The sequence below is a fragment of the Trichoderma atroviride genome, chromosome 4, assembly GCF_020647795.1.
Source record: "Trichoderma atroviride chromosome 4, complete sequence".
NCBI lineage: Eukaryota > Fungi > Ascomycota > Sordariomycetes > Hypocreales > Hypocreaceae > Trichoderma > Trichoderma atroviride.
Window position 1 is genome coordinate 3,379,224 of NC_089403.1, and position 23,474 is coordinate 3,402,697.

The 23,474-nt window shown below is 50.3% G+C and overlaps 11 protein-coding genes and 1 non-coding gene across 12 annotated transcripts; 7 read left to right on the forward strand and 5 right to left on the reverse strand.

The window, feature by feature from the left end:
- Positions 1–304: 304 nt before the first annotated feature.
- On the forward strand, positions 305–1,836 carry TrAtP1_008464 (uncharacterized protein). The gene has a single exon (XM_066113915.1). It carries the CDS (start codon positions 465–467, stop codon positions 1,170–1,172), a length of 708 nt encoding a protein of 235 aa, XP_065970004.1. The 5' UTR covers positions 305–464; the 3' UTR covers positions 1,173–1,836.
- On the reverse strand, positions 1,837–3,260 carry TrAtP1_008465 (uncharacterized protein). The gene is made up of 2 exons (XM_014086777.2): positions 2,681–3,260; positions 1,837–2,595 (listed from the first exon to the last, which is right to left on the reverse strand). The coding sequence occupies exons 1-2, from the start codon at positions 2,958–2,960 to the stop codon at positions 2,105–2,107; spliced, it is 771 nt and encodes a 256-aa protein (XP_013942252.2). The 5' UTR covers positions 2,961–3,260; the 3' UTR covers positions 1,837–2,104.
- A 1,044-nt stretch (positions 3,261–4,304) lies between these two features.
- On the forward strand, positions 4,305–5,148 carry TrAtP1_008466 (60S ribosomal protein eL13; the record flags this gene model as incomplete). The annotated part of the gene is made up of 5 exons (XM_014086778.2): positions 4,305–4,307; positions 4,389–4,422; positions 4,514–4,560; positions 4,661–4,819; positions 4,981–5,148. 5 exons carry the CDS (start codon positions 4,305–4,307, stop codon positions 5,146–5,148), a joined length of 411 nt encoding a protein of 136 aa, XP_013942253.2.
- A 543-nt stretch (positions 5,149–5,691) lies between these two features.
- Positions 5,692–8,702, reverse strand: TrAtP1_008467 (uncharacterized protein). The gene is made up of 3 exons (XM_014086345.2): positions 7,977–8,702; positions 7,624–7,875; positions 5,692–7,546 (listed from the first exon to the last, which is right to left on the reverse strand). The coding sequence occupies exons 1-3, from the start codon at positions 8,185–8,187 to the stop codon at positions 5,946–5,948; spliced, it is 2,064 nt and encodes a 687-aa protein (XP_013941820.1). The 5' UTR covers positions 8,188–8,702; the 3' UTR covers positions 5,692–5,945.
- Positions 8,703–8,898: 196 nt separating this feature from the next.
- Positions 8,899–10,120, forward strand: TrAtP1_008468 (uncharacterized protein). The gene is made up of 2 exons (XM_014086779.2): positions 8,899–9,065; positions 9,237–10,120. The coding sequence occupies exons 1-2, from the start codon at positions 9,063–9,065 to the stop codon at positions 9,657–9,659; spliced, it is 426 nt and encodes a 141-aa protein (XP_013942254.1). The 5' UTR covers positions 8,899–9,062; the 3' UTR covers positions 9,660–10,120.
- Positions 10,121–10,167: 47 nt separating this feature from the next.
- Positions 10,168–12,437, reverse strand: TrAtP1_008469 (uncharacterized protein; the record flags this gene model as incomplete). The annotated part of the gene is made up of 5 exons (XM_014086462.1): positions 10,168–10,658; positions 10,724–10,995; positions 11,064–11,618; positions 11,696–12,329; positions 12,401–12,437. 5 exons carry the CDS (start codon positions 12,435–12,437, stop codon positions 10,168–10,170), a joined length of 1,989 nt encoding a protein of 662 aa, XP_013941937.1.
- A 149-nt stretch (positions 12,438–12,586) lies between these two features.
- On the forward strand, positions 12,587–13,267 carry TrAtP1_008470 (uncharacterized protein; the record flags this gene model as incomplete). Its single annotated transcript, XM_066113916.1, has 4 exons — positions 12,587–12,672; positions 12,741–12,772; positions 12,927–13,040; positions 13,096–13,267. 4 exons carry the CDS (start codon positions 12,587–12,589, stop codon positions 13,107–13,109), a joined length of 246 nt encoding a protein of 81 aa, XP_065970005.1. The 3' UTR covers positions 13,110–13,267.
- A 198-nt stretch (positions 13,268–13,465) lies between these two features.
- On the forward strand, positions 13,466–14,390 carry TrAtP1_008471 (uncharacterized protein; the record flags this gene model as incomplete). The annotated part of the gene is made up of 2 exons (XM_066113917.1): positions 13,466–14,049; positions 14,120–14,390. The coding sequence occupies 2 exons, from the start codon at positions 13,466–13,468 to the stop codon at positions 14,388–14,390; spliced, it is 855 nt and encodes a 284-aa protein (XP_065970006.1).
- A 436-nt stretch (positions 14,391–14,826) lies between these two features.
- TrAtP1_008472 (uncharacterized protein) lies at positions 14,827–15,957 on the reverse strand (the record flags this gene model as incomplete). The annotated part of the gene is made up of 3 exons (XM_014086781.2): positions 14,827–15,634; positions 15,712–15,861; positions 15,929–15,957. The coding sequence occupies 3 exons, from the start codon at positions 15,955–15,957 to the stop codon at positions 14,827–14,829; spliced, it is 987 nt and encodes a 328-aa protein (XP_013942256.2).
- A 1,417-nt stretch (positions 15,958–17,374) lies between these two features.
- Positions 17,375–18,306, forward strand: TrAtP1_008473 (uncharacterized protein; the record flags this gene model as incomplete). The annotated part of the gene is made up of 1 exon (XM_014086782.2): positions 17,375–18,306. One exon carries the CDS (start codon positions 17,375–17,377, stop codon positions 18,173–18,175), a length of 801 nt encoding a protein of 266 aa, XP_013942257.1. The 3' UTR covers positions 18,176–18,306.
- Positions 18,307–20,676: 2,370 nt separating this feature from the next.
- On the forward strand, positions 20,677–20,750 carry TrAtP1_008474. Its single transcript has one exon. It is a non-coding gene; the product is annotated as a tRNA-Asn (tRNA).
- Positions 20,751–20,786: 36 nt separating this feature from the next.
- TrAtP1_008475 (uncharacterized protein) lies at positions 20,787–23,067 on the reverse strand. Its single transcript, XM_014086453.2, has 2 exons — positions 21,581–23,067; positions 20,787–21,481 (listed from the first exon to the last, which is right to left on the reverse strand). Exons 1-2 carry the CDS (start codon positions 22,344–22,346, stop codon positions 21,060–21,062), a joined length of 1,188 nt encoding a protein of 395 aa, XP_013941928.1. The 5' UTR covers positions 22,347–23,067; the 3' UTR covers positions 20,787–21,059.
- Between the last annotated feature and the right edge of the window lie 407 nt (positions 23,068–23,474).

Consider the following 23,474-nt stretch of genomic DNA (forward strand, 5'->3'; position numbering starts at 1 on the left):
GAGCCCACTGCTCCGTAGAATCTTAGGGGCGTCCTGTGGTAGCCAAGGCGGCGGTCACCCACCTGTCACTTCTGCTGTATCTTGTCCTGCCTGATACCCAGCTCCGTCATTGGGTGCAGGTACTCCATCATCACGCATTCTTCTATATCCCTTTCTTCTTCTGCATATTATACCCCAGATCACGCGGCATTGCGATTGCGTAGGGCCACTGCAATGTTTGGTACACAGAGCTACGTGGACGTCATGTCTGAGTCCGGCCGGAAGCGTGGCCGAGATAGTGAGGGAGAGGTGGACGGCATGTCCATGGGTCTGGAGGAGCACCGTAGCGTGAGTCCAAGCAGAGAGATGCTCTACGCTGTGATGCAGTCTGCGGGGTATGCTAACCGGTGTTGTAGAAGCGATTTCAATGCCTTCCTCTTCGAACCTCGCCAAGGTCGTCGCAGCAGTGGCCGTCCGCATCGTCCATGGGCGCCGAGTCTGATGGCCATGCCGCCCAGCTCCTGTTTTCTCGCTGGTCGCATTCGTCCGTGGGAAGCTCCTCCGGCTCTCACGACGACACCGAGGTGGACATGATGAGCTCTAACCGGATGCCAACACCAATACAGCCCAGCTTTGCTGCGCAGGTGCGCGGCCAGCAGAACGAGTGGGCTGGCCCTGGGCCTGTTGTGACAATGCTTAATGGGGTTATCAACATGGGCCACCACCCCGCGGGCTTCTCAGACGACCAGTCTGTGCCTCGTGTCATGTCGGGCCTGGAGGACTGGCAAGCTGCGCAAAACCACCGGAGGCTACCGTCGCCGATTTCAGAAGTGGAAGACAACGTTCTGGACCAAGAATTCGGCGAAGGAAGCATGATGGTGGACGATGGCATGGGCGTAACCATGGATGCTGCCTTGGTGCTACCACCGTCGCCGTCGCGCGCGATGGACCACCCCAACGCCATGATGGACATTGAATCGCCGCCGCGCTCGCACTTACACGGAGCTGACGGCGAGGGTGACGCCCATTCACCCAGCCCTGCTCGCAGAGGCCATATGCGAAGCAAGCACACCATTGACAGCTGGACATGGCAGCCTGGCATGAAAAAGAGCTTCAGTATCGGGTACCGAGCCGATTGCGAAAAGTGCAGACTCAAAGTGCCTGGGCACTTTAACCACATCGTCATCTCATAGCAGGGGAGGACAAAAGTCATTGACCCCCAATTTGACCCGGTCCTGTGGGATGCCGCCATCAGACCCCTCGATTGGCAGGAGAAGCGACGGCACCTAACAAGGACTTCTGACCGGAGACAATGTACCGTGCACCCTACATCAAAGTATGTAGAGAAGCCCGCCTTGCCAAATCGGTGCTCGATGTCGTCGGCTTCAAGGCGGGGACAAACGGCCTCTTCACTGTGTGACAGGGCGGGAAACTTTTTCTGGAAGCGCCAGCGACTCATGGTCGATTGCGACATCCAGGGTCATATCGTCTGATTCCTTTTCCTTTGTTTTCTTTTTTGCAATCATCACATTTTATCGGAGTTTGACGGACGGCCAGGTTTTGCGACGCACTCGTTATTGATATCACGCATCGACATCTGCATTGTTGTTTTCATGAAAAAAGAAAAGAAAAGAGACATTCTGGTTGGGTTAGCGATATGCATACCCCTAGACAAGCGTTATTGATGAAGCGATTGCTCGGCATGGCAGTCTATATATATTCTTATTTCTGGGGCGCAACATTGGTAAACACAAGGCATCAGGCATTTTACATTATGAGAAGCGACTCACCATCATTCATATCCATGACAGACTTAATAATAACAAACACTCTCATTTATATATAAAAAAAGAGTTTACATTTTAGTTTCCTTTTAAAGTACAATACATCTCTTTGTTAGTTCTGCGTGTCCAACAAATTTAGATGCATATGATATAGTAGTTGGGAGGTGTATCTCCTTATATAATACATACAACAAAATGACTCCCAACTCCTTCTAGTGCAAGCCATGCAATTATGATACACGGGCTGCTGCCCTCCTTACCCAAGTGATATAATGACAAGATTTTACGTCTTCTCCCTTCTCTTTCGCCCCTTTTGTTTTATCTTTTGCTTCCTACTTGGCTCACCACCAGCCCTTCTTCTTGGATTCCGTAGAGGAGCTTCCGGTTTCCAGTGCAGGGACACTCAGCTGATTCTCTTTCTCCTGCTCCCACGCGGACTGAACAGCACTTGCAGAAACGGTAGAGCTGGCGTCGCTCTTCTTGCTGTCGCTGCCTCCCCAGATGTATCCCAGGATGCCCTTGCCCTTGCTTTCCGCCGCCTGGCCCTGGTCGCCCTCGAATGCAGACTTGACGTGCTCTTCGAAATGCGTTCGGTGCTCAGGCGGGGACAGGAGGGACGGCAGCTTGATGCCCTTCTCCTCGGCTTCTCGGTTGGCCTCCTCGACGAGGAGGATCTGCTCTTCGGTGGCGTCGCCCTTGAGGTAGGCGATGCGGGCGGTGGCGAGCTCGTCGGCCTCGAATTTCTTTTGGGCTTCTATCCACTCGGCGCGGCGGGCGCGGTTGTAGCGCAGCATGTCCCATACCGAGTATACGCTGACGACACCGGCGACGACTAATTATATGTCTCTGTTAGCCTTCCTTTTCTTCTTTTGACTCATCTTCAAGAGAAGTTGGGCTGCTGTGAGCTTCAAACGCACCTGAGAACATGACAAGCCCCCCCACCGTCCACCGGTGCGCCACATCGAAGAACCGCCTTGACGCATCAATCACTCTGTCCGTCCTGCTAATCTGTGCCTGTTGCGCCGCCAGATGGGCCTGTCGCAACCGTTTGACTCGCTGCTCGGGCGTCTCGCCGGGGATTCTCATGGTCCTGGGCGCGGCGGCGGCAGAGGTGGCAGATTTCGATGTGGCGTGGGGTATAGTCGAGGTGAACCTGGTGGCGTCCTTGACGCTCCGGGATCCCATCCGGGATGCCATTTTGTCGTTGAGGAAGAAGTAAAAAGAAGAGAGAAAAAGATTGATTTGAGAAGATTGAGGGAACGCCTTTTTAAGTGACTGTGATTAGGGCAGCAGTCTGAGAGGAATTGACGAGAGAGGGAATTGGCGAGGGATGATTGGGAAGAAAAGAGAGAGATTTTGTCAACGTCGGAAATGGACCGTTTTCGTGAGATTTTTTGAATGAGGTGCAAAAGGCAATGGAGGGACGAGCAAAGTGGAATTTGGCGCTTGTGATTGGTGCGGGGTAATTCCGGGCATTGAGAGATGGGCTGTTTTTTTTCTTGCTTCTTGGAGAAGAGTGAGGAGAATTGTGCTAGGGACGATGAGCTAAGGTACTATAGCTTTTGATTCATACCAGGGACGGAATACCGATCGAGACAGTAGTTGCAGGTGAAGCATTGCGGCAATGGGTGCAGGCAGATTGGACATTGGAAAATTACTACGCGAGCATGCTTGGCTGACATTCATGGGAGAGTTGACCGTTGTACCATGCAGATATTCACCTCACCGTGCTGGCATTCTGTCTCTTTCAGGTTGTCTTTGTAGCATTACGGCAAAAAAACTGGCTATGCATACGCCGTATGCTTGCTATAATCTTGTTGAAGCATTTGGCTTTGTACTCCAAGACTTATGCAAAGTGGGCGGAAGCAGCTTCCCAGAACCAAATTCATCACTTTGGCAGGCTGCATTGGTAGGTATTACTACCTCAGGTACCTATTCAGGGTCTACGTGATGTCTCAAACAATGTGGCGAATTCCTACACGCGCCTGCTCACAGTTGTGCACTTTGACGCGTTCTGACTATCTGCGTCACGACATCGCCAAATCTTCTGCTCTATCATCTTCTTCATGCGCCTGCATATAGCAGCCGTCACAATGAAAACGGAGTGGATATATCAAAAATTGCGCCTCCCATGGCCCCGAAGGACAATGGAGCAAGGAACGACTCCGCGCTGTGCAATGCAGGCCTTCCCAACTGAATACCCCGAATCTTGAACTGGGGTATTCGAAACAAGGTAAGTATGAAGAAGAAAAGAAGAAAAACAAGCAAAACGGTGGCAGCGTCGACGGCATTTTATAGCTCCAAGCTGATGCCTGGCGCCAAAATCGCCCCAAATCAGGCATCCAGGCGCTAACGATTTTTAAGCGGAGCACGTGATTGCGATTCTAATTTTTGGTGCGCGGCAGGGCATGTCCCCACGAGGTACGTATCTGTGGTAGGGCACGAAAACCCTTTGACGAATTTGACGAGCCTCATCCTCCGAAATCTCAACGCCTACCGAACAACGAGCATCAGAGTCCACGTTGATCGCAAGCAGACACAATGGTATGGATAGATGCCCCCCCCAATGGAGCATTTTGGATTGCTCGAATCCATTCAGGTTATTGACTTTTTATTTTCAAACAGGCGATCAAGCACAACCAAACCCTTATCAGCAACCGTGAGCATCTCCCCGACTAGGATACCAAAAAGAAGAAGACGAAACAGCGATATACGAGCAATGATGAACGGCGACTGACATGCTCCTACAGATTTCCGCAAGGATTGGCAGCGACGGGTTCGCACTCACTTCGACCAGGTACGCGATTCTTGAAACCCAAATGATGGAAAAAAAAAAGTTGCGACATAGGAAAAGTTGGGACAATGTGGACACGAGATATTGACTTGTTCTCGAATAGCCCGGCCGCAAGACCCGGAGACGTACTGCTCGTCAGGCCAAGGCCGCTGCTCTGGCTCCCCGTCCCGTCGACAAGCTCCGACCTATCGTGCGATGCCCTACCCTTAAGTACAACCGACGGGTCCGTGCCGGTCGTGGTTTCACCCTCACCGAGCTCAAGGTACGAATTGATTGCGCGATTCCCATTCCCAATCCTCCTGGCCTCGAAAGAACAAAGCAAAAGAATAGTCTCTTAGAGGCCCTGGATCGACAAAAAAACGAAAGACAAGAAAACGAGTGAAGAGATTTTTTTCTTAATTCTGGTTCTAACAAATCCTACAGGAGGCCGGTATCTCCAAGTCACTGGCTCCCACCATCGGTGTCTCTGTCGATTTCCGCCGACAGAACCTGAGCGAGGAGGGCTTTGCCGCCAACGTCGCCCGCCTCAAGGCCTACAAGGAGCGCCTCATCCTCCTCCCCCCGCAAGTCCAACGCCCCCAAGAAGGGTGACACCAAGACCGACGTCGCCTCGCTCGACAAGGCCGCCTCCATCGCCTCCGCCCTGCCTATTGCCCACGTCTCCGCTGGTGTCTCTGAGATCAAGAAGAGCGAGATCCCCGCTGCCATCGAGGGCGGTGCCTACACCAAGCTGCGCACTGCCCGCAGCAACGCCAGATACCAGGGTGCTCGTGAGAAGCGTGCTCGTGACAAGGCCGAGGCCGAGACTGCCAAGAAATAAACTTTGTCAACAAAAGGGAAACTGGTGTTTTAAGGGTTTTTTGCTCTTTGCGTCTCTTATCGGGAAGTGTGTGGCAAAGGTTCGGTTTTCGAGGCTTTGATATGGAAGTGCTCAGGGGCCGTGGGTACGAGAGGAATTATTATATGCTCTTTTAGGTTCCCCAGGTCAAAGAATTATTTGCATGATCAACCGACCCTGTCCTGTACACACTTAAAAAGAAAGAAATTAGGGTCAAATGGCAGCATTTTAAATACGCACATGAGGCATACGTAGTTTCTTAATACCGTGAAAAAGTTTGCTTCTATTTTTTTTTTAATCATTTTTCTTGTTTAATTGGCTCTATAATTGCTGCTATGTGCACTTTGAACGGTCTTACGGTGGAACAACGCACTACTAAAAAAGTACAGCCAGGTAAATGCTGCATAAAGAGTATATAGACGGCTACATTTCGCTACACTCCACCCTTCTTTCTCTTATAGATGCTTATCCAAAATGACATTTTAAAAGCTAAAAGGTAAAATTCCGTCTCTTCTTTCTTTTAGTTGTGGTGGACATAATCCCATCAGCTTCACGATGATGCTGCCTTCTGTGCCGCCACAATCTCCGTGCCCTCCTTGACCACATCTTGCAGGATGCTCAGCCTCAAGCCAGGCAGTTGATGGCCCCACGCCCGGAGAAGTTCCGTGCACATCACCAGGGCATTCTCCCGATCCACTCGGATCATACTCTCCCGCTGTTTTGGATCTGCCTGCTGAGGTTCGAGTCCCAGTCCCTCTGCCATTGAAGTGATTTGGCCATCGGGAGAAGCAGAGGACGATGCTCCCTCGATACTATCACCGCTGCTTCCGATTTCGCTGGGAAGCGCATCTCTCCCAGTAACGGCCTTGATGAGCTCTGTGATGATGCCGAGCATTTGAAGCACCGTGATGATGACGCGACTGCCCTCCTTGGAACGACACATGAGAGCAAAGATGAACCACGCTTCTGAACGGAGGGATGGCCATTTCTGCTGGCTGATTAGGAACGAAAGAACCCTACCGACGTCATGTTTGCTGTAAAAATATCCAAGCCGCTGATTGTCTGCATCCATAGGACCGCTTTCGGGCGAATCTGCGTCGATTTCGACCACAGGAGGCTCCCAGTCTGGCAGCAGGGTCGCAATTGGGTTGGAGTGAAGCACACGACATATAGCAGCGATGGCCCGAGCGGCCTCAAGCCTCGTGGGCTCGGCATCGGAGCGCTCATGCAGTGCAATAATGGCGTGAACGCTTGAGCGCTCGCGCGCTGAGCTGGCCGGATCTGCGCTGAGGGGGGCACAGATCCGGGCAACGTTTGGCGGACAGTTGACAACCAGCAGCCGGGTCAGAGATACGGCGGTGAACTGCACCTGGGGGGAGGTATCCAGGCTGAGCAGTCTCGGTATGCAGCCCACGTCCAGCAGACTACCCAGCAGCGGCTTGTTCTGGACCGGGATGGCCAGGTTTTTCAAAAAGGACATTGCTGAGTGGAGGAGCTGCGCGTCGACGATTTCGGGGTTCGAAAGCAGTCTCATCAAGGGCGTATGCGCGAAGTGGATTTGAACGAGAGCCATGGATACTTCATCGGAGCGAGAGAGATTGCCCAGAGCGAGACAGCCCGCGGTCTGCAGCTGCGGGTTCGAGCTCTGAAGCCAGGCGAGAAAGGTTTGGGCAACCTGACTCTGAAGCGGATGGCACGAAACAAATAGGTCGTTGCCCGTGACATCTGCCAGAGTGTTGAGGAGGGCGGCGTAGAGCTTCGTCAGGGCCGCTACCGTATCGGCGTCATCAACCTGAACCATGTTGAAGTGAGTGTGAGCGTGGTAAAACGTGGAGAGGAAAAGCTGCAGCAGAGGGCCCTGGATCAAAGCAGTTTGAAAGTTCTCGTCAGAAAGGTAAGCAGCTGCTACTGTGACAAGAGAGATGAAGTCGTCGAGGTCATCTCGCGACGGCATGCTTGTAGCCAGCCTGAGGGCAACCTCCACAGTGTTTGGGCTTGCGCGGCTTGTTTCGCCTTCTTGAGAAGTGAGCAAGATGAGGATTTTGCAGAAATAGGGGATGAAGACGACGAAGTTGGCAAGGTTCGGAGAGGACAAGAGGGCGATGAGACGTTGGTTGAGGTTGGCCTCCGAAGCAGCCAATTGTGCGGGTTCTTTATCATGGCAAGTTGAGTTAGTTCTTTTTCATTATTCTGTCACGCATGCAAGGCTGAGGAGTCATCGGTCTCACCATAGTCAACCAGGATGTTGAAAAGCACTGGAATGGTGAAGGGTATCAAGCTCTTGTCCTGCAGGTGGTTGATGATGGTGGCGAGGTGGTTTCCCTGCATCACTCTGGCACGGTTCACGTCTGTATCTGCACAAGAGTTTCCGACCAGCCGCAGGGCATGGATTTGCAGACCCTGTTTGAGGCCATCACGGGCGAGGACGCGGAGGAAGAATTCCAAGATCCCCGAGTCTCCAAAAGGGACCCGCCAGGCAACTATAACGACGCAGATATCAAGTCAGTCGGTGGCTGCCTTGCTGTTGAAGCTCATCCTGAAATATTCCAGAGCTCTCATACTGGCTGTGAGAGCCACTCACCATCTCTGCTGCCATCGCCCAGCTTCTCAACCATGAGCTCTATCTCCTCAGATCCAGAGGTCCATACTTCTCGACAGGCGGCCAAAACTGGGATTAGCAGCTCCGTTCGCCTCTGGGTAGCGCCCACGGTTTCTGTCGTCTCATCATACTTGTCAGGAGAGACTTGACTGCCCTCCCGCTGCAGCATCTCTTCAATCTCCCTGGGTGACATGATTGCTGCTTGAACTTGCTTGCTTCTCAAAGTAAACAATACGCTATTGGAACGTTTCGAGGGTTTGAAAAGTGGTGACTAATAGGAGCCAATGGATAAGGAGAAATCAGACTATTACGCAGTAAAAGCTGTTCTGAGAACCCAGTTCATATACACGCTGATGACGACTGCATCAACTCTCCTCGTGATTAGTAGACAGGCTAATAAACCAGGTCCTCACCACCAAACGTGAAACAGAGGCTGGCCCAAAAAAAAGTGTTCAAGTGAGAAACCTAGTCCAGCCTGACGAACCACCATACGCGGAATACGGCAGGCTAAAATTAAGGCTTAGAAATGCCGGAGAGTATTTTAGCTTATTCTGCTGCGCCGGCAGTGCAGATGAAATGTGATGGAATGTCCTGCCAATGAGCAACGATTTGCAAGGGCTAGACGCAATAGCTCGGTGGGCTTTGCAGCAGGCAATTGCGTGGCTCTTCAGGGGAACCCCTCGCTAACATGTAATTCGTATGGGATGCTAATCATGGAGGGGTTACGATACAAGGGTGTGGGGGTTGGTTTTTGTGTCTACTAGCGAGAGAAACGATAGGCGTAGGTGGCTGCTTGACCGCGGTGAGGCATCGGCTCGGTCAGTGGCGGATCCTCGGGTAAATAAAAAACGGCAAGCCAGCACTAAGTAGCCGATCGATTGCCACTGTCGCAAAACTCGGCTTTGGGAAAACCTCACGATTGAAGACGATTCTTGCCTTTCTCGACCGCGGGACGGTGCGCAACACCCTTGTCTTTTCTTGGAACGGCCGAATACACAAAGATTGTACAAGTCCCTTTTTTGGCGAGAGAGCACTCTTTGAGTCGCTGGAGCTGGCTTCTAGATCACCATGGTATGCATGCCGCAACTCTTCTTTTTTTTTGCTCACCGAAGATCCGGAAGCCCGTGCTGCGATGCGACACATTGCGGCGGAGCGGTTGCCGAAATTCGCTTCGAAACTTGATGCTTTGATAGGAAACGTTACTAATCTTGAAATCCTCTATTTCTTCTTTCATCGAAAAAGGCGCACAAATTCGTCCTCACAGCCTTCCTCACAGGCTCGCGTATCCTCGGCCGGTCCTTCATGGCCGCCTACCGACAAGCCCAAGCCTCATCGCAGTATCAGCGTGCGCAAGCAAAGGCCGGCGGCGTCGGCGCCTCAGGCCGCGCCTCTCTAACGGCGGGCATGACCCTGGAAGAAGCCTGCCGCATCTTGAACGTCAAGCCCCCTGCCAACGGCCAGGCTAACGTCGAGGAGGTGCTCGAGCGGTACAAGCGACTGTTCGACTCAAACAACCCGGAGAAGGGCGGCAGCTTCTACCTGCAGAGCAAGATTGTACGCGCAAAGGAGCGATTCGAGGCGGAGCTCGGACCCATACGGGAAAAGGCTGAGATGGAAGCTGAGGCGAAGGAGGGGTGGAAGCCCAAGATTTACAAGGATGAATGATGAGCGAGGCTGACGCGGACGACGTTGTTCGACTAAACGGCATAATGAGGCTTGGACGAGACGAGGGGCTTACGCGGCAATCTCGCATCAACTAACCAAAAGGAAAAAGAAAAAAAATGAGGGCCACGACGGATCTACACATAGGGAAGCGAGAGAAAGCCCTCTTTTTATTGTACACGTTTTCTTCTCTATTTTTTTTATTACCACATCTTCACTCGGCACTTGACAGTGGCATGGCACGGCGTTTATGGAGGAGAGGACATCTAGAGGCTTCGAAGCCACAAGGGGGAAAAAAAGAGATTGGGTCTAGACCAAAGAGGAGAAAAAAACAAAGCAAAAGGCGTTTTGAAGTTTGATAATCAAATACGCGCTGGCGGCACGCTTGTACTATACGCAAAACAATGTAACATACCAACTTGTGTAAATTGACGATTAGATGAAACCTCGGTTTTTATTATTCTTCACCTTCTTATTGCTTTGTGAGGTTTGAATTGTCATTATTCTAGGCTTAGGCTTTTCTACGGACCAAACCTTTCCAATAGTCGAAGCTGTTCTCATCGCTCTGCAGACTCCACACCTTTCCAGTCCCTCGTCCTTGAGAATCCGTCTCTTCTACACGCAGCATTCCCCAGTCGCGAGTGATGCCGACCACTCTTGCCTTTACACCACCCTCGGCTTCTAGCGTGATGGACTGCCCCGTGTGTAGCCAATGGCGGTAGTACCCTGACTCCAGGCCCTGGGAGAAGCCCTCGCGGCGAAACTGTTCGTAAATGGACTCTAGACGAGTGAGGATGCGTGCGAGGAGGGTTTCCAAGTGAAGCGGCGATACGTTGGGCGGGAGCAAATCGGAAAGAGAAGTTGTTGGACGAGGGTTTGTTGCGTTGATGCCAATTCCCAGGACGACTTGGTATGAGCCGTCAAAGTAGCTGCATTGAGATAAGATGCCGCCTATTTTGACGTATGATGGAGGAGATGCTGGTTTTGTGGGATCGAGAGCATCTGTTACTTTTGTCAGCTGCTGTGACATACCTCACATTTGGTGCTTCACGGGATTTGAAACTCACATATATCATTGGGCCACTTCAACTTGACCGGCATATTCTCATAGCCCATGTCATAGGAGCGGATGGCTTCGACAATGGCAACGGCCGCGAGATACTGAATGAATACGATGGGGCGTGAGGAGGCGAGGTGAGCTGGGTGATTGATGATGACGGAGAAGAGAAGAGATCCGGGGGGCGCGACCCAGACGTTGGTCCCTCGGCCGCGTCCTGCGACTTGCGTTGAGGCGGTAAAGGTGAAGCCTGTTGGCAGTTTGGCGTTGATCTTTGGATTTCTAAAGATTTGAGTATTAGCATTTGTTGTAGTATATATATGGATGGGAAAAGATAGAAGAAGGCGCACTTCTCCAGGAGCGTGTTGGTGCTTGTCACCACATCTCCATACAATAGGACATCACCCCATTGGTCGGCCGCAGATTCAATCTTCCTGTAATGTCTCAAGCTTGAATAGAACCGCTCGTGGCTGAAACGAGGTGTCAGTTCATCGCCAGGCAGTTCATTCTCATGAGGAATAATCTTCTTGATAACGGAGCTTGGGTCATCAATAGCCTCAGTCTGTGGCAAATTGTCTTGCAGCTCACTCAAACTCAGGCCGTCCTCTTGAGAGACAATTTGAAAGGTGTCTGTCTCTGCGCGGATAAACTCATTGCCATTCTCCTTTTCGATGGCGTCCCCCAGATCACACAGCAGCTCTGTCACCTTGCCGCTATCGATGGCGGTGAGATGGAGACTAGACAGCGATGGAGGCGTGTAGTCGTCTTGGGCAACTTCGAGGCCTAGTTCTGATAGACAGGCCTTTAAGAAGTTGATTCGAGACTTGTCGTCTGCAGCAAGTTTATCGACTAGCTCGCTGTATCCCGGAATATCTGACTGGGGGTTGAGGTTGGCTGGAGCAAATCTTGGAAGCAGCGAAAGACAATGTCAGCATGAGATTTCTCTTTTGAAGAAGGAGTTTTTGAACAACGCATTACTTACTCTGGATGTGGTCCGCTAAGGATGGCTTTGCCTTCTCCCACATGGCATAGAACAACTGCAGCCTTTTGCTCACCACCATCCACGTCAATATCGTCCTTGTATGACGCCAAGACCTCAACTTTGCGTCCTCCCGTCGCATTCACATCGACAAAAACGCCGCCACCGTTGTAATATACGGCAAATTCCTCGGGCAGCTTATCCTTCAAAGTCTGCTTTTCCGCCTTGATCGTGACAGCTCGAGCCCCCTTCTCGCTCCGATATTCGAATCCCTTAAAGGCACCGCCGCGACAGGTTCCTGGAAAGAAGCCAAGCTCCCTATTTCCAACGACCTCTAGGGGTTTGTTGCCCACCTCGAATTCGCATCTGCTGCTGCCGTAGTATCCTCCGGCGCAGAGCCCGAGATATGCCCCTCCTCGCCGGACAAACTCGCTGATGCGTCTATTTCCCTCGCCATTGAATACCCTGCAGTAGCCAAGATCGGCGCCTCCTGGGAAGACAAGAAGTGCACATGTTTGTGCCCACGGCTCCTTCAAGATGGCCGTCTCGTTGATGGGGATGATGGCGTAGTTGGGGGACAGGAGACGGCGGAGCGTATACATGCAGTGGCGGACAGATTCCGCCGTCGTCCCAGTGCCTATTTCATAGTGAGTAATATTATTCTTGGATTGACCAATACATCGACTCTCATAAGAATGTGAGACTCACCTGTGTGGACCAGGATATTCAGTCGGCTGGGTGCCATGATGCCTGGTTTCCCGATTCGTTTGATTGCTAAGTCACGCCACCCAATAATGGAATATTTGCTCTTTTCTTCTCTCTTACATCAACCGGTCAGCTGAACACCAAGACGACTTGTCGACGCCTGATAATCCGCACAAAAAACTGAGCGAGATGCCTGGAGACGTAAAGGAAAAGCCACCAGCTACAGAGGCCTCAGCAGCCGCGGCAATTGAGGAGGATGATGAGCCGGATGAGTGGTGAGTTGACGGCTTAAGCTTTGAGAGGTTGCCCCGACGCTAAGCCGTGGGCTTTTTGCGAGCTATAGGGACAAGCGAATATTCAGCACAGGCTGCGCGGGTGAGTTGCGATTCAACGCCGAATTATTGGTTAATGAACTCTTTATGGTCTTTCAAAAATATCACATTGAAAAGAATGTCCAATTTTACGGATCAATGGCACATATTGGGTACTTGAAGGCTGACTCGAGCAATTGCGGGCGCTGCGTGATCAGATGAGAATATGAGAATGACAGACTGCTACTATGAGAAGAAGGATTGGAGAGCGTGCGCAAAAGAGGCAAGTTATTCTGATTACATCTTCAATTTCCCACATGTGCTCATAATAAGTGAGAATTGCTATTTTTTTTTTTTTTACTGATGCTGACTGGAACGTGGATTTAGATGGAGGATTTTAAAGAGTGCTGGAAGGCCCACGGCAACGTTGAACGAACCAGCACCAAGGACAATTAGAACGCAAAGGGAAACAACCAGTGTAACACAAACATGTAGCAATAGGAAATAGAACCATCTTGACTCAATTAGCAAAAAAAGAAATGGCCATTTCACTTATTGACGTAGACTTTCCGGGTCCCAACTATCGATTCAATACTGCTTGTGCGTCATAAGACAAAACAGCGGTAGCGGAACTTCTTTTCACCGGGACATCTCGCTGATAGCCATCCAGAAAATTTCCAGAAACCGTGAATACCAACCAACTCCGAAACTCTCGACAAAACAAGCTCCTAGACTGTCAATTTCTGTATCGTACAACATGTTTCCCACCCGCAGAGCCTTTTCAGCGGCTTCCAAGCAGCTCGCCAGCCGCCCCTTCCGACCAATCCAGTCCTCAGCCCGCCTCTACTCTACAGAATCAGCGACGTCTACGACAGAACAGCCAGCTACATCAACACCCCCCGCAAAAGCTTCCACCTCCACATCAACAAACAGCAACACAACGAGATATGCCAGAGCTGCGACTCGGGCGACAAAGCCGGCGATGGCGGCCTCTATAGCATACGAGGATATTGTCTACCAGCCCAAGGGCATTGCGTTTGAAGATGCAAAGGAGGAGGATGGCGAAGTGCTGGACGCAGCGACTGTGGACTGGACAAGGAGCTTCTACGGCATTTCAGCAAAGCCAGTGTCGGAAAAGCAGTTCAAGTTCCTGATGCAGCCGGTCGAGGAAAAGGACATCGAGGTCAAGCCAGATGGCGTCATCTATCTGCCCGAGATCAAGTACAGGAGGAGATTGAACGAGGCTTTCGGCCCTATGGGATGGGGCTTGATTCCCAAGGGAGAGGCAATTGTTAGCGACACGATTGTGACCCGGGAGTATGCCCTCATTGTGGGCGGCCGGTAAGGACACTTGCCACAAAGGCTATCGCTTTGTTACGCCATTTGAGCGTCTGCTAACTGTCATGACCAGATTTGTCTCACAAGCTCAGGGCGAAAACTCATATTTCTCTTCTGAACAGCTACCCTCTGCCGTCGAAGGATGCAAGTCCAACGCCTTGATGCGATGCTGCAAGGATCTGGGTATTGCCTCCGAGCTGTGGGACCCTCACTTTGTCCGATGGTTCAAGAAGAACCACATGGAGGAAGTGTGGGTTGAGCACGTCACCACCAAGAAGAAGCGATTGCAATGGTACAGAAAGGGCGACATTGACGTACAGTACCCTTACAAGGTCAGCAAATAAAAGCTGGTTCGGATTGATGTTGCGGCTGGAGCGAATGTTACGATGACTTGGGCTTGGCAAGAGATTTACAATGCGAAAAGTCTCTATAAAAAGAGGATCACACATGGTTATGAGGATGATGGCGCGATTGGACTTGTACAATATTTGGAAACCATCTCTGGTTGATGCCATGCAAAAGGCAGGCATTTTTGGTTAGACTCATGGGCCCGGGTGTACAAAAGGGAAAGGCAGGTGGCCAAAGCCCATTTGCACGAAGGGATCTTTCACTCCCCTCGATATATAATGACATGATATCCCAAAGAGTGCCAGAGGCCCTATTTCTGTCGACCGGATCCATGCGTAGTTTCCCGCGACATGAGCGGTGACATGCTGATTTGTCTACGCGTTCAGTCCATACTCGCATACCCGCCATTTCCCTCGCTGTTCCAGTTCCCCCCTAATCATCCAGTCCAGAGCTGTGGCTTGTGCCTCCACTGCGACCCCAAGGCATCCACGAGCCGCCTGCGTCGTCACCTGCGGCATGACGGCGCCGGAGGTTGGACTCATCTTCGGCTCCACTCTCGGCGTCAATCTTCTCAAAATCCGTCTCGCTGCGGCTCTTGCTCAGTCCGCTCCATCCGCTGAGCCCACTAGGCGGCCTCTGGGTGACATCCTCGTCGCTATCCATGTGCCTAGAGCGGGATCGAGACTGCGTCTGTCCGTCTCGCTGAAGCTGCGCTGCTTCTCGATCAAGAGCTGTGAGGAGGACGTTGAGTCGGTCTCGCTGGGAGGCGATGAAGGTCATCCTCTCATTTGAGTCTTGGATATGGGATGGAACTACCGATGCCGCGCCAGCTTCGTTTCGCGCCCCTGAGCCGGTTGCCGCCGCCACGGCACCGGCCAAGAGGCCGAAGAGATCGGAGCCTACATTGCTAGGAGCAGAAGGCCTCGCTGCTGCGGGGATGTTAAACCGAGCGAGGAGCGATTGCGTATAGCTCTGGTAGGCGGGAGGAGCGGGAGGCTCGGGTTCGCTTGGGGGTAGACCGAGGACATTTACTCTCAGGTAGTCAATGGCCTTTCGGAAGTAGTCGATGCCGGCCGCCTTGAGACGCTCATGGGCGCTGGCGATAAACTCGTCGATCTGCGATTCGTTTTCGCGGAGGAAGGGATGGATGTACGTCTCGTAGAGCACTCGAGCGCCCTGGGTTTGCGGTAGAATAAGGTATAAAAAGAATAAAAGGCGAATGTAGCCGTAGAACGGGACCCTAGAAGATTCAAGTGCATGAGTACCAGTCACAAGACGGCGTAAGACGAAGATGGCGGGAGCAGCTGTAAGACGTACCACGCAAGGATGAAGTAGACCCACGACTCTACAAGCAGACAGCAGCTAAACACGACCCAGTACATGAGCCATGGCATCAACTGCGCAGGATCCGACGTCTTGAGGGCTTTGTAGGAGGCGAAGATGGGGAAGAGGAAGGACGCGATAGAGCTGTTGCGATGCTTGAGCGTTAGCGCTGCTTAGCAGTGACGGCATTGGCGGGGCAGATAAAACACACGATAAGAGCATGGCAAAGAGGTCGAACATGGTTGCGGGAGGACGAGGCCCGGCAAGGCCTTTGAGACGTCCAAAAGGGATTTGATTTCGGTGTAATGAATAAAAAAAGGAGTAATATATGCTTGTAATAACGTCTCTACTCCTCCGCAACGACGACGCGCACCGAGAAGGGTTTTGTGGAATAGAAGATGGGCGGAAGTTATAGAAGCCGAAGATCTGAGGGTTGGGTGGGAGAAAGGATGAAGAGCAGAGTTAGGCCCAACGGCGGCTCTAATGTGGCCCCCTTTTGTTTCGGCCCAGTTAGCACAGCACAGCCCAAAGCCTCAATCAGCCTGGAGCGAAGTGCGCTGAAAACGCTCCTTGGGCAGAACTACCTGGGCTTAGTTTAGGGATCGTTGGGCTGTCGTGTGAGCAGGGCGAGCACCTGAGACGCTGAAAGCGGAAGAGGGCGAGCGCTGATGGCGGCGTGCGACGACGGGTAGAGGCGCTCCCCGCTACGGGTGAGTGCTCGTGACTGGGCCAAATGCGGCTGGAATTGTAGCCTCTTGGGGATGACGCAGCGAGGTGTCTACCTGCCTAAGCAAGCCGGGGGGCCGGAATTTGTATGATTAGCGATATTAGGGGTTTGTGCGTAGGTAGAGGATGGAGACTCGAGGAATGTTGAGTGCTGGAGAATCTGCTGGTATAAAGAAGATGGTATACAGAAGATGGGCTGCTTGTGAATAGATTAGGCTGGGCTGCATGTACATACATCTAGAAGGAATTCACATGTGATTTAGGAGATGGGTTCAGATGCATCATGCATGTACCGTATTAGGTAATCCGTATTTGTAGTTCTAGAATAATATAGAGTTTGCAGTACGAAGCATACACGTATTGCTCATGCGTAAACTCCTCGTATAGCCTTTTAATGAACGGAATCTGCAAAATCTAGAAAAAGTTAGCGTTGCATATATGGCTCATTATAGCGCGCCCTTTGATATTACGGAGACTATCTTGATGGGATGAGGTTGATACGCTGGATGAGCCTGGTTCACTGGATAAACTTCATCTTTGATCTGTGCAGTTGCCATTATTCCCAATTATGAACCTCATCAACTATTGCCTACTAAGCTTTCTCTGATGACGATTTGTCCTCTGGTGGCTACAGAAAAGTTTCTCGCTGAGTTAGGATGGCAATCTAAAAGGAAATCCAGTTAAACTCTAACCCTCATTTGATATAGCCGAGAAGGTTTTTTTATTTTCTTCTTTGCCTTTCTTTTGGTGGAACTTTGAAGCCTCTCACCTCTAATATGACTACATTTATCTACGTGTACCTATAGTAGGCAAACCTTCAATGTGAACAATTCTAAAGGGACCAGTGCCTACATGCATTACATTTCTGCACAACTCAGCAACACATCGGCTCCGACTATCAACACAGCAACAAACTTCTTTACGTTTCAAGATGAAGAGAAAATCCGAGAAGCAGATTGCTCGCGAAACTGCGAAACACATATCCATGGTCAAAAAGTCACGTAAAAAGGCTAGCATACAAAACGAAACAGCTCTTTTCGCAGCGGCATCTATTCTGCGTTTCCATGGCGAGCTGGTTATCCAGCCCAGGGAGGTGGCCATTATAAAAGGGGTGGATATGTCTCACTGTGACGAAGGACAAATGGTCTTCTTTACTGATGGCGCTGTTCATATTCGAAAGAATCAAGATGATATTGTTCATCAGGCCTCCCCCAAACAGGCGCAATGTCAATCTCGTCATCATCCCCTTCGTCGAAACAAGGTCAAGCTAGCTGCTGCAATTGCATACAAGGTTGCAAAAAGCAGCGAGTGGACAGTGAGGGCTTTTACGGTACCTAAAGGGGGCAGAGGCAGATATTATCTCGCGGCTGAACTGGCTGGTATCGCAGGCGCTTTAGGAATTGCAATATCAAGTATAAACGACTCAAGAAAAAGGGACTCGATTACTCCACAAAAGGTCGTCATCTTAACCGACTGCCAGGATGCCATTGGCAAGCTACAAAAGCTACGAGAGCACACTTCAAATCGGAAGTCTCAAGATGGAACACTTGCTTGCAAGCTTATAACAAGATCACAGCATCTTCATGATCTTGGTGTTCTACTTGAAGTACACTGGATTCCAGGCCATCATCCTGCCATCTCAGGAAATATTCGTGCAGATACTGAGGCACGGCGAACAGCAAAAAGCGACATGAATATCTACGAGTGGGAACTTCTCCAGGTCGAGATATAGACTGATGATACCGAGGGCTTGGCCGTTATGGATTACAATTAAATGGAGAAATTTGAGATGGAAAATAGTCATTACAGCTGATAGTCGAGGCAGGTATCAAATTCGTCTCCTTGGCAGTAGTACTACTATTTGAAGGCGAGTAGGCATATATCTCTACGTGTATATAGTAACGGATCCTAATAGCATCTGATTATATCTGAGGAAGTTCACCGCATGTAGTATCCATGTGCTGTTGACTACACATCGCCCGCGTGAAATGATCAATTAGGGGACTTTCATCAACTTCAATCAAGACTACCTAGGTAGGAGCCAGAAAGGAAAAATGTCACTGGCTAGAACGTCATCTAGCTGGTTAATCAAGGAAGGCGACGACTGTCGTGTAAATTCGGTAATATCCTTCAAGTGTAAACCATCATACTCCAACAAGATTCATGATAGTTGTTTTTACGGTGAGAGAGGGTATATTGTGTCTTATGGTGTATGGGGATCTTCTGCTCAAACCGGTGAATTTGCTGGCCCAGCGACTTTGGCACAGCAACTTTGTGTATTGCCCGCACAGTTTGGTTCGCGTCTCTTCATCTCAACCTGTATAGCTTCTACCGGAGACAGGTAGCCAGGTAGCCAGATTCATTGCGCTTAACTACCGGATGATCCAGCTCAAGCAAAGAAAGTGAGAGTATCAAATGACGCGAGAGCTATTTGGCTAAGTCTGCAAGCCAAAGACTGGGCAGCGAAGCAAGTCATACGAGTTGGGCGTGCGTTCCTGAATGGATCAAAGCGCGCCTTCTGGCAGTTGTGGCGTGAGAACACCTCATCCTGCTCTGGCCTTCCTTGATTGTAATATACTTGTAAATTGACCAATACACATTACGCGTCTTATCGAGTAGCACCTAAGGACCTTCTTCATGTGAGTCGTTCGACGAATCGACGCAGCAAGTGCCAATGGGTTCGCTCGTGTCTCGTTTCAACGCTGGCGGCGGCTATAAAAACCCATACCCCAGGTCCAGATCCAGATTTCTTCTTCTTTTCCTATCAGACATCTTGGCCGCCAATTGTCTTTCACTTGCCGTCTGTCTCAAAGTCAAATTCTTTATGTTGGTTTTATCAATCTCTTCGCGCGAAACACCCGATTCTCCCCCACGGCTTTCTTCATCAGGCATCCTCCATAACTTCTTTGCCTCCTGTCGCTTCCTTCGCGAGCCGAAGACTGCCATCTTAGGCAGCTATTATTGAACCACACATGGTGGTTATACCAGGTAGGGACCCCTCTTGAAACTATTTCTGTGGCGACAGTTCGGCGACCTGGCCCAGACGTGGGTACCGGCGAGTGGTTCGACTCCACGGGACCCTGTGGTAGCACTTCTTGGGGGGTCGGGTTTTTTTACTACCTAGTAGTTTGTTCTCCGCACCCTACTCAGCGATGGCTGACAATAAAAACGGACTTTGTAGGGCTTTCCGTCGCATTCGGTTTGTTAACAGCTATAGTGCTCCTTATTTCAGGTTAGTTTGCCTCTTTCTCTTTTGGTGCTCACAAATGGATCGTACTAACTTGCTACATCTTGCTGATTGCGTTTGCAACCTCAGATCCTTGGGTAGTGGGGGGATTTGATACGGCTCACTTTGTTGTCCAAAGATCTTGGGGGCGCAGAGTGTAGAAATGGTCTTGTTTCATTCTTGTGTTGCGAGCATTGGATAGATAGCGTGTACATGTCAGCTCATCTCTGTTGACCTACGAGCAGTCAGGAAATTTATCTGTGCTATAGCACTTATAATCGAGAGAAAGCACATTGTGATTGATGAAGTGTTATTTCAAAGCACCATACTGTCCTGTATTTGTAACGAAAATTCACCCGTCACATTGCTCTTGAGTGTTGATTGTAATCTTCGTCTTATGAAGGTGCTGCGCTGGAGGGAAAGTAATAGCCCCATGACGCCTTTTGGCTCAGGACATTCATCTCTTGTGGTATCTCTTGGGAAGCGCCTGGCATGATATAAAACTCAATTTTACAACAGTTGCAAACATCCTTTCAGCAGGGTCTAGAACGCCTCGTGTGATTTGTCGAAGAGAACAAGCAGGCATATAGCTCGAACATCACCAGATCAATGCTTGGGTATATCCAATCGACACGAGAATCTTGAGATTGGATTGATATGGTTGAATTGGCAGTGGTTTCTGCAGAACTTGCGGATTAGCTACGTGGTACCTGCTGTTTACTGCATACAGCTCGTGAATTCAGACCATCAAGTGATCCTTTGAAGCCAGTGAGTTTTACTAGATTTGAGTGGAAAACATCAACAAGATGAGGGTAGTATCCTTGCCATAATCGAATACAGACATTCATGCTTATCTAAACACTACTCTAGATAGGTAGCTTCTGGTGCCGCAAAAGACTGAACGGTCGAGAGGAAACTGTCAACGCCTGGTAGGTATGTCAAAGAAAATGATTGAGAGCAGAGAATATGAGGCTAAATTACGAGTCAGCAAATATGATTTGAGAAGATCCTCTGTGGCGCAATTGGCTAGCGCGTCTGACTGTTAATCAGGAGGTTGGAAGTTCGAGCCTTCCCGGAGGAGTCTTACATTTTTGCTCTCTTCTATCAGTCTTCTATGAAATGTTTTTGTCTTTTTGTCGAACCAAGAAGCTCGTTGTTGTGAAAAGGCTTGTCGGATACTGTGATCGGAGATCTTACAAGACGAACTACATAGTAGTCGACTTGATGGAGCCGACAAACGCAATTACCATCAGCCATATGTATCTAGCATTAGTTCAATGGTCTTCGGCCTCAATGGATCACTGTAATAAAATTGCATTTGCTTTACAGTATTTGCTGAGCGCATTACCACAGGCCCTGAACAGCATATACTAGGTAATTCGCTCTCCTGTTATGGCCGATCTGGCCACAGCTCCTTTGCAATATCCTTAACCAGCCTCAGCTTAGCAAACATCTTGTCCTCCGTCATGCCCTCTGCACCAATAGCCACGCTGGCAAAGCCGCATTGCGGGCTGATGCCGATGTTCTCCATGACCTCCTCGACGCTGCGTTGCTGACCGTCCGCAATAATCTTTGCGGCTTCCAGCACCCGCTGCTTGATCTCCTGGGCATCTTCGAGCTCGGGGTCTTTGGTTGTGACTACACCAAGAACGACGTTTTTGCCCTTGGGGAGGAAGCGCAGAGGCTCGAAGCCGCCGGACCTGGCGTTGTCGTATTCGAGGAAGAAGGTATCGTAATTGAGGACGGTGAAGAAGCGTTCGGCAATCTTCTCGTATGAACCTTCACTGAAGTGGATTGATTTGGAAAAGTTGCCTGTTGGAAAGTAGACAGCGGTTAGCATCAATCATGGCTATTAAAACTTCACCTATAAACAGATAAATGGTTGAGAAGGGAACGTGTATCACAACTCACCTCGGCAGATATGAAGCCCAACATGGAGACCTTCCGGACGCTTTGCAATGCAGTCATTGTGAGCCTTCAGGTATAAGTCAAACAGCTCATCCGGATCAGACCCTTCGTTCCGCAACGACTCTCGCATCTCATCGGAACAGAAGTACGCCATCGTCGGGTCGTCGATTTGAAGATTCCGCAGGCCCTCATCGTACAATGTCTGAATCTCCTTTTGGTAGGCCACTGCCAAGTCCGCAAAGAAGTCCTCATCGCTAGAGTACGCTTCAGGGCTGTAGCACTTCCCCGGAGCCAGCCTCAGGTGGAAATAACATGCCGGAGGCATCGTGAACTTGCATTCCGCCCACTGCTCTTGGGGCACGGCATTGCGCAGCAGCCGCCAGTTTTCGAGATACGGACTGCTTTCGTAGCGGATCTTGCCCTCGCATATGGCGGCCATGGGATACTGCTGCCCGGTTTTCTTGAGCGCGGCGATGGGCGGCGCAGACAGCCTCGTGAGCTCCCATGGCACGGGGCTAACTTCACGGAAGCCTGCGAGCTTCTCGAAGAAGCCCGAAAAGTAGTACTTGCGGTCGAATTCGCCAGAGGACAGAGCTCTTACGCCGTTCAACTGCTGTTTCTTGACGATTTCTTTAATGACGGACTGCTGGACGATGAGGAGCTCCTCTGCGGAGACTTTGCCCTCGTCGAACTGCCGTTGAGCATCGGACACATATTCTGGGCGAATGAGAGAGCCGATGTGGTCTGCGTGGAAGGGGAGCCTCGTCATCTTTTTTGGTTGCCGTCGCAGTTCAAGGTGCTATGCTTGGTCTTCCGTTGTCTTGGCTGATAGGGATGAAGATGAAGCTACCGAATGTTTGGGCACCGCAGGTCTCAATATATGATAATATACAAGCGAACCACTCATCTTTAACTTGCTAATGATTACGAAATATGTACGTCGCCAATTATTTCAATTCATGGGATAGTCTCAGCTAGTGATGCGACAACGAAATCCTCCCCGCAGTTCCTCAGCACATCTCGCACTTAGTTGTGGAGGACATGTCAGTAGCTCGTGGAGCTTCGTCGAATCGACGCAGGAGCAGCATCACCCAACGAAGGGGCCTGTATAAACATGTGGACTCAATGTGACGAGTTTTCAAGGGCTGCAGCTCCAGCGGGGTTCGTCTAAATGCGAGTGCCTGCTAGTGTTTCGGCAGCAACTCGCGGGTAGACATTCGACATTGGACGAAGTGCATGCATACTCGAACTTGTCGAGATAGTATGGGATTAACAAGGGTCTTGCGATCGCCCTCCCGGCATGACTTCATCTTCCGGCTAAAGTCCTTTGTTATGGAGATGGGAGGGGCCACGGCTGGCTTCTCCTCTCCGCGGGACTTGATGGCCCGATGCAGCGAATGCCCTGACTCGTGTTAACCAAAAGAGCCATGAGACAAAAAGTAGCATCGTGATAACAGCCTGTGGATGAAGAATTTTCCCTGTTATTGCCCCTCTTCTTTTTTAGCTTACAGTGATATTAGCAAGCACGCTAAGGCTATAGATCTTTCAGAAATAGGGCTGAGATGCCTTCTTGGGTAGCGAGAATAGAAGAAAAGAGCGTCTGTAGACGTCAGGAGCAATACGTATCAGAACCAACAATTTTTTCTTTCTAGTAAAAGACCGATACTTATTTTTGGCTAAAGATGCTGTATATGAAATTTGTGAATTAATGATAATGCTTTTTTATGGAAATTTTGGGTATAGAAACATCTACCTAGATAATGGTTCTCTTGGTAAGTATTTGGTGGGATTAGTGTGGAGTGACAATTTCTACCGTCAATAAGTACGCAGCATCGAGTCGACTCAAGCGGTGTCTATGTACTGCTTTTTTTTTTTTTTTTTTTTAAAAAATAAAATA